The 17,543-nt window shown below is 37.7% G+C and overlaps 1 protein-coding gene across 2 annotated transcripts in view; it reads left to right on the plus strand.

Moving 5' to 3' along the window:
- The window catches only part of CLSTN2 (calsyntenin 2), a 417,522-nt gene that overhangs the window by 381,895 nt on the left and 18,084 nt on the right, over nt 1-17,543 (plus strand). For both annotated transcript variants that reach the window (XM_049803649.1, XM_049803650.1), the window contains 2 exons: nt 1,566-1,728; nt 16,537-16,703. In XM_049803649.1, the coding sequence (XP_049659606.1) occupies nt 1,566-1,728; nt 16,537-16,703 (330 nt within the window). The remainder of the gene's footprint in view (nt 1-1,565; nt 1,729-16,536; nt 16,704-17,543) is intronic.

Raw genomic sequence — 17,543 nt, forward strand, 5'->3', positions numbered from 1 at the left:
CCACTTCATTCATTTTATTGTATATAAAATGTCTGGCACATGGTGGCCGTGATGCATCACATTCTAATGATCAGGTCAGGAAACTTGGCAAACTGTTTTTCCTTGAAAGGGAGGACTGCATAATAATATTCGTGATTCCTGTTTGTTCAATAAAGTTTTCAGTCTTCCAATTTATTTACTTTCAATTTTGGTTTCAGTTCATTTAACCTTCAGAAAACATTTGTGCTGTCTACTGCATACAAAAGGAAGGCTCTAGCAGCCCTTTGCTGCATTTATCTCTTGCTGTGGAGCTATGATGTCTGCAGTAATAAATGTATCAGTTTGAAAAAGAAGCTATTAAGTTCTTGTTGAAATGTCTTCTGGAGCAAAACATTAGCTTTTGCTTTCAAAGGGCAGATATTGCAGCAGATAGCACTTAACCTGGCCAAGGACAAAATGTTATGTTTAAATATCACTTTCCCGCTTGCCTTTATGAATCAGCAAGGATATCTGCATTCAAGCACTTTCATTTCGTAATACATCAAAACAAGTATCTCTACAGAATTGAAAGTAGCATGATTGTAACTATTGCTTTATTTTTAAAAACAGCCCACCCATCCTACCAATTTGCTGTGATTTATTCCTTTGAACTTTTAAATATGAAAGATACAACAAAGGAAAAAAGAATTGGGCAGGCATTGATATTTACACACTAGACTTCCAGCTGTACATTTCTGAACTAAAACTAAATTTGACCATCTTGCAGTAATCCCTGGTTGTTCAGTGCAGAAATTCATGAGATTTGACACTAATACTGTCATCCTGAAAGTATGTTGTAACTGTGGGCATTGATTTTCAAAGCTGTTGTATATCAGTGAAACCATATAGATCTTCATTCTGCCAACTGTCTGGGAAAAAACTCAAGGCCAAAACACGAAGCATGGAGATTTGTTTTTCCTGCCCAAATCAGGTAGACAAATAGACCATTTGTCCATCTGTGTGTATACAGAGCACAACAGAGGTTCTTCTAGCGGAGGTCCTGATGCATTGCATAGTACTTTTTCTAAGTACTAGTGCAATAAGTTAATAATGGCAATTGAATCAAATCACTGATAATAACTCATCAATCTACTGACTAAGTGTTATATATTTTCTTAATTTGAAGCTAATAGGGATCTCCAGTAACTATGTCGATAGATCCCAAGTATGCATCTCGTACATACAGTTTTGTAATTCTCAAAAGTCAATATAAACATTAAAAAACTAATATTATGTATTAACAAATGTGAAAATACAGAGCCAATACCAAATTGTCTGATTTTTCTATTTTATCTGTGTCTTGTTTTCAAAGAGTGTGCTTTAAGATGCCTCTATTTATCAAATATATTCTGCAAGTATAGCATAAATATTTATCAACATTGTTTTAACTTTCATTAATTTTAATGATGTATAAATTGCAATAATGTTATTTTTTTCAATGAGTGGAATTTGGAAGCAATACAGTTTAAAAAATGTATGGGATATAAAAATTAGTCACCTGACAGTAAGGGCTAATTAATATTTTTCTCTTGCATTCTGTCTTTCAGATTTGTGATAAAGAATGGCATTACTATGTTGTCAATGTTGAGTTTCCCGTTGTTACCTTATACATGGATGGAACAACATATGAACCTTACCTTGTGACCAATGATTGGCCTATCCACCCTTCACATATAGCCATGCAGCTGACAGTTGGTGCTTGTTGGCAAGGTAATATAACAGCAAATAGTAGACAGTAGAATTATGAATTCAAACCAGAAAGAATCTTATTTGTCTTGCTGATTGCATAGTAAATAAATTACTAAAAAGTTGATGGTATAAAATCAGAAGTAAATCCAGAGTTAATAATGAATCAAGTCCAAGGATAAAACAGATGAGACATTAACAGGCTTTGCATTTCCATCATCTAAAGAAGTGTTGACTACAGTTTATTCAATGTGAAAAATTGTCAACTTTATCTTCTGTCTTCACTTCTTTGTTTCCCTTGTTCTCCAGCTTTCAGCAAACAATCTAAATATTACTCTGCCTCAAATTTCTTTCACAACTCATGGCCTGATCCTGTGCTCTTCACATGGGATGTATATCACCAGTAATTCCACTAATTTAATCAATTCACCCTGTTATAGAGCAGATGTAAAGTGAGAGTAAAATATAAGTCACAACCCCAGAGCCATACTTGTATGGGCCTTTGTTTAAATATTAGTTTTTCCTGTTTTCTACCCTTTATAATCCTGTTCTCATTCTTTTTTCTGGTCCTTATGCCACTGTTTCTTTTTCTGTTCTCTGCCTTACACCGGAAGCAGTCCTTTTTTTCTGCTCACATGCTCTGGTAAAATTGTCTCCATTACCCTTCCATGTTGATTTGCACTGTGTCTTGTTTTCAATTAAGACAAAGTATGAAGTGAAGCAAACTGTATAATTAGGAAAAAATGCTTTAACACAGATTGTGTTTCTTCCCCATTCTTTAATGTTGGCTCGCTTTCTCCATTATTACCTTGTTTGCCAGTTTTATATCTACTCATTTACAACATGTTATCTGCAAAACTTGGACATCTTATGCATGGCAGAGCTGTTCAGCGTAAATAGTATTAGAAGCAAATCCAGCTGTTAGATTATGAACACCTTGGAGTAAAGATCCAATCTTTACTTTGATGCCAACATGCAGAATAAAGCCACACTAATGGTAAAAAAAAGATTTGATAAGTTTTAAATATTGATCACTGAGGTAGGTATTACGATAGTTAGCTCATCAGCATGACACTAATGCCATATATTTGTAAAAGTAGAGACTGATTCTTGTCTAACTAGTATTTGCATGTGTGAGCTTTCACCTCTATAAGATGATCTTTAGATGTACTGGAATTTTTCACTGATGTTAAATACAAAACAGAATTTAATTTCACTCTAAGGCGCTAATATTCTAAGGGAATGTTACTCCTTTTTTTAGCTAAAAATATGTAGTGAAATACCTATCAAACTTCAGAAACCAGAAATTCAGTTTAGCCAGTAGTTTATTGGGATGAATAGTTGACAGAAACCAATTTGATTTACATTAATTTTCTTCTAGTTTGATCTGGGGTTTTTTCTTGTGTACTTTTGGTGCAGTATTTTTAAATCTAAGTTCCAGAGTTAACAAATGCAGATGTAATTCATTAATGGAGTAAATTCAGTTCTTTGTAGACATGAGCAAATGCCATAGGAACTGTGAATAATCGTTGAGCATTGCCTTCTGAAAAATCAGCATTTCTCAATAGCAGTCCTAAAGAAATTTTATTTTAATCCCTTACTTCATGTATATTTCCAGGTTTTTCTGCATAGATCTACGTGAATATTTTTGTGCATTATTTGTATTACTTCTGCCCCTTAACTTCTTTCCTTCATTCATTGTGTTTTTACCACTCTCTAATAGCAGTCTTGGGGGGGCGGGGGGGGGGGGAGGTCCCCTAAATTTCTCAGTATTGGTGGGAATCCACTCCCCTCAGCCCTCACCTGAATCTCATGTTAATCATCATGCAGGTGCCAAGTTTTGAGAACTGTGGAGTAGTAACTTTATCCATACACTGTATGAGCAAAAGCTATGCTAGTTTTGCCACAGTGCTGCATCTGTGAGTTCATCTACCTCTAAGGCAGCTGAATACAATAACAATAATCTTGCTTCCTTTGCATCTTTGTCCCTCTATCTCAGATTGTTAAGAGGAAGAATTAAGGTAAAACTTCTCATATGGGCTCACAATAAATTTAGACCACAGACTATATTTAGTATTTAAGCTGTTAAATAGAAAGGCGCATTTTTTTCCAGACATTTTTAGCTTTGCCTTGAATAATTTGATGGCTTAATGAATAACCATTCAGGAAAAGATTCTTCTTCCTTTTTGGTGAAACACCTTATTTCAACTACTGAAATTTCACCTATTGCTTCTGTCAATATTTACTGCAAGATTATGTTATTGCTATTTTAATAGTGTGAGGATTGGAGCTTGTCAAAAGCAGAAACAAATTTTCCATCTCATGAAAATGTCAAAATTTAGCTAAGATAGTGTGCTAAAGAGTCTGATAAATCATCATGTGTCAGGCAAAAAGGTGAACTTTTAATGCTTATATAAAACAAGATTTCAAGATACTGCTTTTGACAAAGCTTATCTTTTGATAAGTTTGTTTTGATCACCTCAAACTATTTTAAATGAATTATATGGAAAGTCACTTTGTTAATAGGATTCAGCACTATTACAGTCTGTCGAATTGTAATTATTCAATATCTAAACCCAATCTATTCTGTTCAAAATGTTAATTTTCAAAATCCATATAATTCAAGAAAAAGTGGATCTGTCAAATAATTTGACTATAAATAGTTTCAGTGAAACTGTTAACTTGGTCTGCTTAGGATAAGACATTTTGGCCAGTAAGAATAGTCTAAACCTTTACATTTTCAAAGTATTAGAAAACTGCTTTACCATCACCTACAGTTTATTTCAGTATAAATATGCAGTGATTTTAGTGTCATAAGCCACTCAGGGGAGTCCTTGTTAAGAGGATATAAGGAGTTTCTAACTCTGGTTTGCTCAGACTATTTCCTTCCCTTTTCATCAAAGCACTAGCAGAATAGGAACACAGGGTTTAACCTCTTCCTTCAGAGAGGACAGGAGGGGCGGGGGTTTCTGTCTTTACTAAACAATTTTGTAGTGTTGAGTCCACAGTATCAATTTATCAAAGTCAAATTATTTGAAAAACAGTCTCAACTCAACTAAATGAACCAGAAGAAATAACAGTCCTTTTTCTTACCACACTAATTCTGATTTGCTCACAGCAAAAAGTAAGTCATCATGACTGTGGGGCAGCTTAAGAACTGGTGGGGAGCAGGAAGAGTATATTTAGAGGGCAAAGTAAACAGTCAAGAACAAAAAGAATTGTAATTTACTCTGTTAGCACTAACAGGAAAATCTGCTACTGCTATGAAGGATTTACCTTTTCATATATGACAACTTTCAGTTCTGGTCTGGAAACTGGGAATTGTTCTGCTGTTTCTCCAGGAATCTGAGAATCCTCCAGTTTATGAGAGAAGTGACTCTTTCAGCCCTGGTCTTTTCATCCTTCTTGTCTTTCTCAGAGTTAAGTCATGCAGGAGTCTTAGGCACAGGAAGAGAATTCTTTTCTTTGAGATTAGTATTTCCTGTTATTGATATTTCAATTCCAGAGTAACTCTTTTCTGACTTTTATAGCCTTTTTTATAGCATCCATTATGAAAAGTTATGTTAGTTTTTATTTCTACCTTCAGCTGTTCAAGTGAAATGTAAGAGCAGTTTAAGTTCAGTCCTATTCTTCTGAATCTAACATGAAAACAAACCGAACATGCAATCTCTCAGGCCTACATGATAAACTTGAACTTTCGCCTATGATATGCTCACTGTCCCATTTGCATCAAAGCATTAGCTTTTTTTTTTTCTTTTTGACATCAGCATTCCAGTTGTAATGGGCAAGTCTCTCCTACATTTTTACCCTTGCCTTGGCAGTGTAAAAAGCATGCCTGATTTGTTTGTTCCTGATTTTATGCAATATTTCTTTAAATAATGTGAGTTGAGTGCTAGGACTCTCCTAAAAGCAGGGAAAATTAGCCTTTTCCTGAAAAGCAGAGTCTTGTCTGGGGGGGGCAAGAGGGTATTAGAGGCAGAAGTTAGGGTCCAACTGTTTGGACAGCAGCCTGGAGATGAGCAGAGTGAAGATGGCTGAAAAAGCAGAGAGCCAGACTTTAACGGTCATAGGAGAGAACCTTCCTAGGGTCTGTCAGTCACTGGGTAAAGTTTACTGCAACCCAAGAAGTCACTCAATTACCTAAAACAAAGTCTTCGGGATGTTTTCCAGCTTTAATGGCACATTGGGTATAAAGAAAGTTGCATAAAAAAACTTTTTTGCTTTTTGTTCTGGCATAATCAATGTATATTTTCTCTACTTAAAATTAGGCATTCTGGATGTTACTCTAGTATAATCCTCTTTTTAATTTAAAAACCTTGGTTATTTCTTCAGGGAGCTCATTAAAGGGAAGATCTAGGCAGAGCTACCTCATTGATTTAGGGTCCTATCACAACGGTTAGCATAGAGTTAATTGGTTTTTATTTTATGTAGTTCATTTTTAATACTGCTATACTTTATGGGAGATAGTTCATTTGAGGGTGGGAGTTAAAGCATTATTTTTAGGCTGAACTGTTGATTCAGTCACATGTGACCCAAAAGCAGTGACAGCTGGAGACAGAAACTTCTTAACCTGTTGCAGCCTATGTCCAACAGTCTTCATGCGTGGCAAATCCTAACTTACTTCTTAGCTGTGATTTCAGTGACACTAGGGCTGGAAAACGGTAATACTGACTACAGAGCTAAGTGAACTGGACTCTTAGTGAACTAACTGAGGGTGGAAATGAACAGTTTGGAGTGCTAGTACAGCTGTTCCTGAAATTAGGGCTTTATGTACCCTAGTAAAGTTTGACAACTTTCTCTGCAGATACTTAGGGTTAAGGATAAAACTTAATTTTACCTTCTATAAAAGGCTGTTTTGTTCACATCAGTTGTCTCGCAGATGATTGATCAAGGGTGTGGTGTTGATGTAGGTGGGGTCATTTAGGTCCAAAGTGCTGTTCTGTCTCTAAAGGTGGAAGAAATTTTGAGGCAAAATTACTCTTCCTCAAGGGTATCTAAAGGACAAAATTGACTTGCTTGTATGTGTGCTTCCCAGAACAAAAGAGACACCAAAGAGAACATGTGGGAAGTGTGACCCTGGCACTGTGTCTGAATCCCTACCTCCCTGAAAGGATGTTAGAAGCAGACGTGCTCCATCAGGATAGGAGAGAGCTCCTCAAGGCTCAACTTCATCTCTCATTTCTACTCTCTTCTTCTCTAGCAATAAAAATACTCTAGCTTTGCCCTTCCAGCTCAAGATTCTCAAGAGCTTTCCAAACAATAAAGAGGTAACACAGTTCTGCAGCAAGTAAGTAGAATTACCCTTACTCTGAGGATAAAGTGCAGCATCAAAAGGGTAGGTGATTTTTCCTCAGGTCACTTAAAAAAAATCTGCATCATGGCAAGAATAGAATCAGACTTCCTGATCAACCACAAAATGTTCTTATTCTCCCTTTTAGCTTTTGCAATCCTGTTTCATTCTCCTAAGCAATACAAATAAATTAGGGTTAGCTTATCTTGCACTTTCCAGGAACTTACCCGATAGTAAGTTCTCCTCTGAGTTCATTATTTTTGATTAAGTTTATCTGAGGCCATAGCAAATGGATCCTTTAAGAGAGTGAGACATTTCTTCCATTAAACCAAGGTTTATAGGTTCCCACTCTGATCTCTTTACTGCTAAATATTCTGTGGCAAAGGCAGCTAGAAGAAGGGAGCAAGTTACATGATTTGGTAGTCTAATCATCTTTTGTACCACAGGCTGCAAACAGACTTCCTCCAGGTTTCTCTGAAAAGGTAAGGTCTTGAGTTCATACTCCTTCCCTCCCAAAATGACTTGTTTCTTTATGCATCATTCCCAGAGTCCTGTCAGTAAAGCAGTGACACAAGTTAATGACTTGGCACAAGGGTATATTGTAGCTTAGCATGACTGTAAGTCATTATTTCTAATAATGCCACCTATTCTAGAGTGCTGGAGCTTCACAGTGTAATTATGCTGGCCACGCTGCCCAGGGGAAGGTCTTTAGGAGAAGCTTGTCAACAGGCAAACTTTGTTATGAATAAAGCAGAAGGCTAATGTAGTTCCTGTTTTCTAAGAAATTTCTGTTTTCTACTCTATTTTTCATTTGTATTCTCCTGTCATTTTCCTCTTTCCTTATCCTAGGCTGGATACCAATTTTTTTATAGAGTCCTTCTGTGTAATAACCTTATTAACCTTATAAGTCAGGACTCTGCTGACATATCAAATCACAAAGTTGCAGTCAGAGAACTGACTTGACTGACTTACTATTCAAGGCAAGAAGAATGGTAAGAGTTAAAAGTTGGAGAGGGATCAGATCGCTGAGAGACAAATACACTGTGGACAGTGTAGCAGCAGCCTGTATCACTCAACCTTGGTCTTCCCCCAGAAATTAAGATATTCAACAGGTACTGTGCATTCTAACACCAGTGGATCATGCCTTGGGGGCTGACATAGCTTGCACCAACCTGAGGTCTCAGTGGACTGATACAAGCAAACAAATTAATGCAAGACTACCTAGGTAGATTTCAACATAATGTGATGCTGAATATCTATATACTAATGCTTCTGTTAGTACAGCAGTGTTCTCTCTGTATTACCTTTCTCATCAAAAAGAACATGGAGTGGATTTCAATGCACTTCACAGATCTTTGCTGGAATTTTAGCTGTGGCAGAAATACAAATACATGTGGAATGTTAGTTCAGGAGGGTGTTTTCTTGGAGACCTGAATTTGCATTCAAATCTGTCACAAATTCAGCATAGATACATGTCCCTTATTTAATTGAATTTCTGCACTGGTGACTATGCACAAGCACAAGAATGTTATTTGGAGAATACAAATATAGTTTTTTTGGGCAATATTAACATACTTGGACTCTGATCTACTCTAAGATATATAAGATTGTAACATTTTTCCATGATTGTCATAATTTCCCACAGCTGCCCTAGAAATAACAAAAATATATTGGCGTAATTGTGACAGATTTTAGAGTGTCTGTTTTTCTTATCATCTTGAGAAAAATTATCTTAAATAGCATATGTTATACCAAACTTTTGATCTATGAATCTATTGCACAGACACAGATTTGCATGTGCATACTTAAGAGCAGGTAGCCCTTAGTGTTCTCTGTACTTGTCTTATTTCAGATAGTGTTTTAAAGCCTAAAGCTGTCTGTATGAGGTTGTCAGGTTATGATATCTACTGAAAGCAGGGGAAGACTTAAATAGTGCCATGTTTGATAAGTAATTTTCTGAGTAATTTTTGTCTGAATGATATAAAACAACACTAAAACTTTTTTGTGCTGAGAAGCTCTGGGTGTATAAAAACTCAAGTCGCTGATTAGGACTACTCCTGAAATCTGTGTTAGGTTTCATCCTGTTTAATAGCCAATCTACTTGTCAGGGAATTAAACCCAGCTCCCTAACTGCCATAGTAAAAAGATGAGATAAATTTTGGGGCTTGGACCTGAGGACTTCAGGCCCAGAATGTCTTGCAGCTGCTTCCAGATTCACTTCAATCTTTATGTTGGGACCCTGAATAATCGATCATTCCATAATTATCTGGCTCAGTATAACCAGAGTCTATAATGTCTTAAAAGAATCACATCTCAGTTGGAAATTCTCTTGATTCATCATTATTTCCAGTGAAAACCTCATTGTGCTTAGACTGCCCTGATAATTACTTGCTCATTATTAGGCTAGGGCAAAAGGCCTAAAAGAAGATCTGTGAGCTCAATAAAGAAGTCACTAGTTTTGATAGATAAAAAGGCATGATAGTTCTTTGGAGATTGGTAAGTGAGTGCAAACAGCACTTTACATGTCTGAAGTCAAAACAATACCACTGTAAATGTTAATCAAATTCTGTCACACTTTATATCAACCTAATGTGAAATCTAAAAAAACCAAAAACCACACCACAAAACAAAACCAAAATGATGTCATGGAAATAGGCTCTGCTTGGTTTCCTCCATATGTATAAGGGAGTCATCCCGAGTGATGTGCCCACAAGTAGGACAGGCATCTGCAACATACTAATCTAAAATTAAGTAGGTTAATTAATTCTACATTTGATCTGTTGTGTTTGAAATTTCAGGCACCAACTGCAATTGTGCTTGTGACTATTTAGGAATATGCCAAACACAGCGATACTGTAAAGTTTTACTTTCATTGGCAGCTAATCAATCCCCACTAAGGGCTGCTGTGTGGGTGCAGCATGCTGCCTTTTCTGGTGTGTGCATCTTTCTCTGACTTGTGCTTCCTGCTCCAGCGTGCTGTGGTGCTGGGCTTGGTATGAGTGAGCACAGGCATCAGCTGTGAGTAGCACAGGAGGGAAGTAGCACTCAGAGGTAGTCAGAGGGTTATAAATTTCTTGTGGGGAGGGAACATCATGAGCCTAGTGTAGGAGGTGCCCCTGCCTAACCCCACCCCTAGGTTGCAGCTAATATCGTGGGACATTAGTAGACCCTAATAATTCCACTTATCTAGATAATTCCGGTAGCAGCATGCGCTTTAATTTTGCAGTTCGTTCTGAGCCCTGTGCCTATTTTATGTCTCATGTGTGTCTTTCTCAGAACTGTAACCCAAAGGGTCTGCTATAATGGTTTTACCTGGTGGGAAGCCCAGCAGGCCAGGGCAAGACCCTTCTTCTTCTGTATGTTTTGGTGTCAGTGTGTGTGCTGTACTTGTTCACCTCCACCAGCATTCACGCTTAGCATAAAAGGAAAGCAACTCAGAAAGACTTTATTGAGGCGACCCTGGGTCAAGTTCTGGTGAGAGGGCCTCTCTGCCCCTAGTGCCCAAGCTGCCTTACATGCTCTGCATTGATAGAGTTCCAGAACAGATCAGAACCAGCATAGAAGAAGAAGAATCTCAGTCCAGAAAACAGCTATTATTTTATTTGGACAATGACTAAGCAGTAAACAGCATTGTAGTGAATAATTATGTATGTCAACAGTTCCTCTAGATGCCTCCCACAGTCTGTTGACACCACCTTCCTATTACAAGGATTGAATTAATGCCAAAAAGCCAACATCCATCCTACTTTATCTGCCAGACTTTGGGAGTGGATGTGAGTGCTGGGTCAGGTGGAAAAAGCGATGCACAATTTTATTACCAAGGTCTGAATAACACTGTGGTTTGTGTTGCCTCACAACTGTGATGGTGACCACAACAGCTACATTTAAAGAAGTGAAAAAAACCAGTAGCTTCCAAAATATGTCATGCAAGGGTCTGTAATGAGACTAAGTGATGTTGTTCTATAGTGTTGTTTCAGTCTTTTTTGTGTTACAGACATCAACCTAATTCCCTGACTGACAATAGGGAAGGTTCCACTTTCCTTTTTTAGTCGCACCATTCAGCTAAGTCTTAACTACATAACTATCCCCCAAGAATTAGCACGCATAGTATATTAATCCATAGTAATCAATAAACATAGAGCTAAGTGAAATACATGCAATACAGTTGAGGAGTAGGTTTTCTTATTCTCTCAGGTCTTGATTCTAAATATCATAGTGGAGATGAGCTATATCTCACTTGTAAGAAATGGCAAAAAGACCCTGACAGCAAGAAATCCCATGAAACTTGCTGAGGCAATCTAGGTTAACTGGATGGCCTGACCTCTGGGTAGAAACTGGAAGATACTGTGTTACACTTTTATTTTTCACTGCACCATGATGTTGGGAAGTAAAAAAAAATTTAGGACACTTGGATTACCTCAAGACCATGATCACTGGAGATCCACTTTGTTCTTTGAACTGTTGCTCTAGAGGCTTGTGTAATCTATTTAGGTCTTCCTCATTATCTCAAAAATATTGTTGCTTAGGCTCAGTTTGGTGTCAGAACCAAGAGGTAAGTTCAAAGTATCTTAAAGCAGTAAGAGCTTTTGGGAGTAGCTTATGTCTTTTCTTCAGTTGTTTCTTAGGATGTGGTAATTTGGTAATTTCAGTGATGAGTCAAATTCAGACAATGGAACTGAGCATTCCTCCTGCCCAATGAAGTCAGTGGCTCTGAGCTGCCTGTCAGCTGCATGTGGAGCTGCACATCCATGATATGTATCATGCTGAGGGTCAAAGGATCTCTATTTGAAAAGATCAGTATTTAGAAAAATTTGGATAATATTCTGTAAAAATGTTACTATCAGCATTAGCTACAATTATGCACTGTGCTTTAACATGCTACAGAATTGCCATTTTCATGGTGGATTAAATATAATCATACTCATCTAATGAGAACTAAGAAATTTAGAGTGACTAGGATTTGGAGATTGGCTCTCCTGGGCTAAATTTGCACCCACTGAGAAGCTGAGGTCAAAAACTTGAAGAATATTAGTTTGCAGAAGCAGAAGGAAAGACAGCATTCAAACATACTAATATGGTAGAACCAAGCATGAATAAAAGACTGATACAGACAGGAGTAAAACAGCCAATTGCTGAGGAGTTTCAATTTATTCTGACAGTTTTTTCTCCTTACATTTTTCGAGATTGAAAAACTATATTCCAAGTAATTCCTTTTGTCAAAGCTAGAATGCAGGATTGTAGCAGATTGGCTTTAGGCCATTCCTTCAATTTTAGGAGAGTTTTGGTTTTTGCTTCCCAATTTTATTGCATTGGATTTTTGTCCATTTGCAATCTAATAATTACGGGCAAATGAAACATATCAGCAAGCCAACATACTCCACTGAGCTGAGAAGATTCTGAAATGCTGAGGTAGAAGAATATCAATTTGTCAACATGCTGCAATTACAAGCAGCTGTGATAAGAGTCAGATATAATGACTTTTGTTCACCTTCAAGAATACAATTGGCAGGTATATAATTTTGTCTTTAACTCTGGTAAAAGGTGCTTATGGAACGCTTATTTAACAGTCTATTTTTTCAAATAAAGTGTGAGATAGTATTCTCTCTTTAAGTGCTCATGTTTTTTTCATGTGGAAAAAGCTGGTATTCACGCTGCCCTGGATTAACAGGCATGTCCTATGTAAACTACATATAATGTTGAGAAGAACGCTGGGTTACAGTTAGTACTTCAGACAATACCAGGAGTTCGGGGAAAAGCAACAGGGTTGATCATAGTCTACAGTGTTAGGTAGACGATGTAAAGAAAAGGTAGTGTTTAGCCTGGCAAAGGAAAAGGGAAGACATAGCGTATTTTGACAGCTCACAATCCCTATTAGGAATAAACTTCCAACTAACTCCAGGGGTCAGTGGTCATTAGAGTGGATTGCTTGGGGAGCTTCTGTCTTCAAAAGAGTTTAGAACAGCTCAGGCAATTCTCAAGAATGGATTAAGTACAGTTGTTCTTGTCTTGGGGCTAGGGGACAGACTGTATCATCTGTCAGTGTCTCTTCAGACTCTGCTATAAGTTGTTCTAGTGCAGTTGTCCCAGCCTGAATCACACTGTCGTAACGATGGTCATAGTTTTGCAGATTTTCTTTACTGACACAACGTGAGACTAGCTAGCCCCAGCTATTTTTCACTCGCATATTCTTGAAATACTTGCTTTTTTTACATAGCAGTTGATACCCTCTCCAGAACAAAGATTACATCACCTCCTTTAGGGTCCAAAATCAATCTATATATCTGCACAAAACCCAACCTTAGTCCTGTGAACAGGGTAAGTACACAAGCCCGTTCTTCAAATAATCACTGTTTTTGTAGTGCCTGTAGTTGCAGATGGGCAATTATTGTATCATTGTAAATGACCTAGTAATGTAATTGTAAGTGCTTTATCAATGACACCAGAGAAGAACTTGTCCAAAGTGAAAGAACTGAATCAATCAAAAAAAAGAAAAGCATTAAAAAAAAAATATCCAGACATGAAATTCCTATTCATGGATGTAAGCACCAGTCATGTTGCTCTGTAGCTTTACTTCAACTGGTTTATCCTGCTTGTTTCTGTCAGGCATAGCCACAGCACTGAATTTTTTGTTCTAGCTTCTTGTCTAATCCTTTATACATTTTAATAAGCTAGTGTCACATTTAAATACATTAACTTAACTGAGACTGCTTCTTATTTTGCATCTCCTCAGAACTATTAAGATCTACTGGCAGACTTACCATAGGTTTCTAAATTTCAAAGCTCCAGGTTTAGTGTTGGTGGTTTAGCCTTGGCGCTTGCTGTGTTCAGAATTCTGTTAGGGATATGACAATTTGAAGCTTCAAAGCACAATGTGATTCCCTTCTTTAAGTTCTTACCTGGTTTTCTCTCTTTGTCTCCTTTTTAGGGAGAGGTTTGCATTTTATTTTTTTTTTTAATTTGGCTTACCTTTTTCTGTCCAGATACATTGCTGCTGTATTAGTGGCAACATGTGCTTTTAAAGACAATGTAAACAGATAAGTATAACAACATTTTTGCTGAAAAGCCAATGTCCCCATAATGCACTATTTACCAAGTAATTGTCTTTGTAAGTAACAGAAAGGAGAAAATTACAATACAAACTAATTCTGCACTTTAACTGCTGCATACTTTAAAGTTTCTATGAAACCTCAAAAAAATTCTGCCCAGAGGAAGTTTTCTGCAAAATGGACAAATGAATGGAAGAGTGGAGAAGAATAATCTCTCCTTGAGGATCTTTCTTTGGGGTAAAAAGAGAGGCAGTTTGTGCTGCAATGTTAACAAAAAAGAACAAAAACTGTCTACTTTTATGAAGAAACAGCCTGCTTAGACACCTTCTTTTCTCTCAGTATACCATTGTGTATTTTCTTCATTATATAAAATAACAAGTCTTCTTCATAGTGCTCATACTGCACAGACTAGAAGTGATGTTTTTCAGGCTTTTAGGTAGCAACATCAGTCTAAAGAAAATTTGCCATTTCATCCCTATCCTAACCCCAATCCACACACAAACCTTCAAAGTTCAAGCTTGAGCTAGCTTGCCTGGCAGAAATAGGTTGGTTGACACTAACACTACAAACACTGTAGAGAGGAGTTATCTACCAATTACAACAGCTCATCAACTGCTAATTCAATTAGTTTGCATGGCTTTCTTAGTCCTCTCAGGCTCAAGGTAGGCAGTAATTCATGTGCACTGATATAGCTAGCACTTGCGGGGAAGACAAGCTCTAAAAATTCTCCTAGAGGAGGACAGGTAAATCACTAAATAACCCAAGAGTAATTTAGATGCTATGATCACTGGTGCAGGCAGTATGTAATCACATTTTATTGGCAACTTCTAAAGATCAGTCTTCCTAAGCTGCCTAGAGTGAAACTGAATAGAGCATAGCTAGAGGGCCTAACGCAACATACAGTGACAAGACCCAATACGGCACCAAATGAGCTGCCTTGGGTAAGGGAAGCACTATAAGCCTTTTAGCATAGGGCTGTGCGTTGTCCTGCATTCATTGCTGTGAATTTCCACCATAACCTTAGAGACAACTGTTTGTAGAGAGTGTGGCAGTTTGCTTACACATAGCCAAGACTCTTAGCACATCTAAGAACTTCAGGTAGTATGTTTTTTGGAGGAGAAAGGCAAAGGCAGTGTAAGTGATTTTGTAATAGAGAATGTGCAAGTACAGTTTCTGTATAAATAATCATTGGACCTTAAACTTTTTTTAAAAAAAAATCATGTTTGATCACTTCAATAATCTCATCAATTCATTTTTAAAAATTTTAAAAATTGGCTGCCTTTGATTCTAGCTCGTATTGAAGTTCTAGCATATCTGGAACAGCAGCACTCAGTGGTGGCATAACTTCATTCAGGCCACGATAGTCAACTGTTAGTCTCCACTCCCCATTAGACTTCCGCACTGGCCATATGGGACTATTAAAGGGTGAGCGAGTTTTGCTGAGTGGTGTCGAACAGGGCTCGATAGGCATGGGCCAGGCCCCAGCACGTTGCAGTGATTTGTATCTCTCTGGAGCTGCCGGGGTGACAGCATACCTTTTCCAAATCATTGGAGGTGCCCACTTTTCTAGGTACTTGCCCATACTACCCCACACACCCTGCCACTCATAATTATCCAGCCTTGGGGCACATCTCTGGGTGATCTTCTTAAATAGCTGTTTACACTGTCGTGGTTTAACCCCAGCCAGCAACTAAGCACCACGCAGCCGCTCACTCACTCCCCCCCATCCAGTGGGATGGGGGAGAAAATCAGGAAAAAAGAAGTAAAACTCCTGGGTTGAGATAAGAACGGTTTAATAGAACAGAAAAGAAGAAACTATTAATGATAATGATAACACTAATAAACTGACAACAATAGTAATAAAAGGATTGGAATGTACAAATGATGCGCAGGGCAATTGCTCACCACCTGCCGACCGACACCCAGCTAGTCCCTGAGAAGCAATTCCCTGCCCCCACTTCCCAGTTCCTAAACTAGATGTGACGTCCCATGGTATGGAATACACCGTTGGCCAGTTTAGGTCAGGTGCCCTGGCTGGGCATGAGAAGCTGAAAAATCCTTGACTATAGTCTAAACAATACTGAGCAACAACTGAAAACATCAGTGTTATCAACATTCTTCGCATACTGAACTCAAAACACAGCACTGTACCAGATACTAGGAAGACAGTTAACTCTATCCCAGCTGAAACCAGGACAGCTTCCTTGGACACAGGTTTTGGAAGCTATGTTTCATCTCAGAGTATGTTATCACAGCTTTATAAACACCTGAATACAGTACTAGAAAACCACTGACAAGAATCTTAAAGACAGGCTGCTACTAGGTACTACCCAGCAACCCACAAAGCAATTCCACTTATCACAATAAATGGGATCTCAAATATACTTGGCTAAAATGGATATAAATTCTTTAAATGTGTTAAAACATAAAGCGAATTATTAGATGTGTGGTTTGCACATTGGTATCAATAATCATTTTATATTCTCTTTCTTGCAGGAGGTGAAGTCACCAAGCCCAGATTTGCTCAGTATTTCCACGGCAGCCTGGCTAGTCTCACTATCCGGCCAGGCAAAATTGAGAGTCAGAAAGTGATTTCCTGTTTGCAGGCCTGCAAGGAAGGTCTGGATATTAATTCTCTTGAGAGTCTTGGCCAAGGAATAAAGGTGAGGGATGAACTGACATAATCTTTGATAAAAATTGAGAGTTGATTTATGAAGTGGAAAGCCCAAAGTAGAGTACACATAGTAACAAATGCACTCCCAGAAGCAATGTAATTTCCCATAAAGTTGTGTAAAGAAAAAGCCGAACAATAGAAGAGCTGTGACACTACAAAGAAAAATATTTCCGTTATTGCAAAGCTAGATGCTCAGAAAGTAAGGCACTGCTGATTTTTCAGAGTCCATAAGAATTGCCAGGTCATGTTCTCATGCTTATTTTGGTAGCTTTACAGAAATAGATATGATTCCAAAGAATTACTGAATTTTGATCTCAAGTAGCTTTAAAGCAATGGAAAATGTAAGTGGAATATCTTTCATCTAGAGGCATCTCCAAAAGAAGTCCCAATGCAATAGTATTGAAAAATTCAGAGTGTGTTCCAAGAGGAAAATATTATGGGCCGTGAAAATTGGACAATAAAAAAACCTAAAGTCAAGAAAAGAAAATTTTACATTTGCATATAAATCATTATCCATCTTCATTATGCATATGACTATCTTTACTGATATTGTAACACTTTTTCTAAGAGTGGAGAACAACAGAGGGAAATCCTGTTTCAGTTGATGTAGTGGCCAGGTTGCTTTGCATTCATTAAGACAAGTCCTGTTCTTTTGGATACATATAAGATCTTGACTATAACTTCTATAATGCTTACATGAGATGCATTGTCAGTTTCCCTCTACTGATACCAGTATTAGATGACAGGTGTTCTTCTGCCTAATGTGTAAACACACTGTTAAACACACTGTTTCCTAGCACACAAATCACAATACCATCTTCCAAAGGAG

The sequence above is a fragment of the Accipiter gentilis genome, chromosome 6 (assembly GCF_929443795.1).
Source record: "Accipiter gentilis chromosome 6, bAccGen1.1, whole genome shotgun sequence".
Classification (NCBI taxonomy): domain Eukaryota; kingdom Metazoa; phylum Chordata; class Aves; order Accipitriformes; family Accipitridae; genus Astur; species Astur gentilis.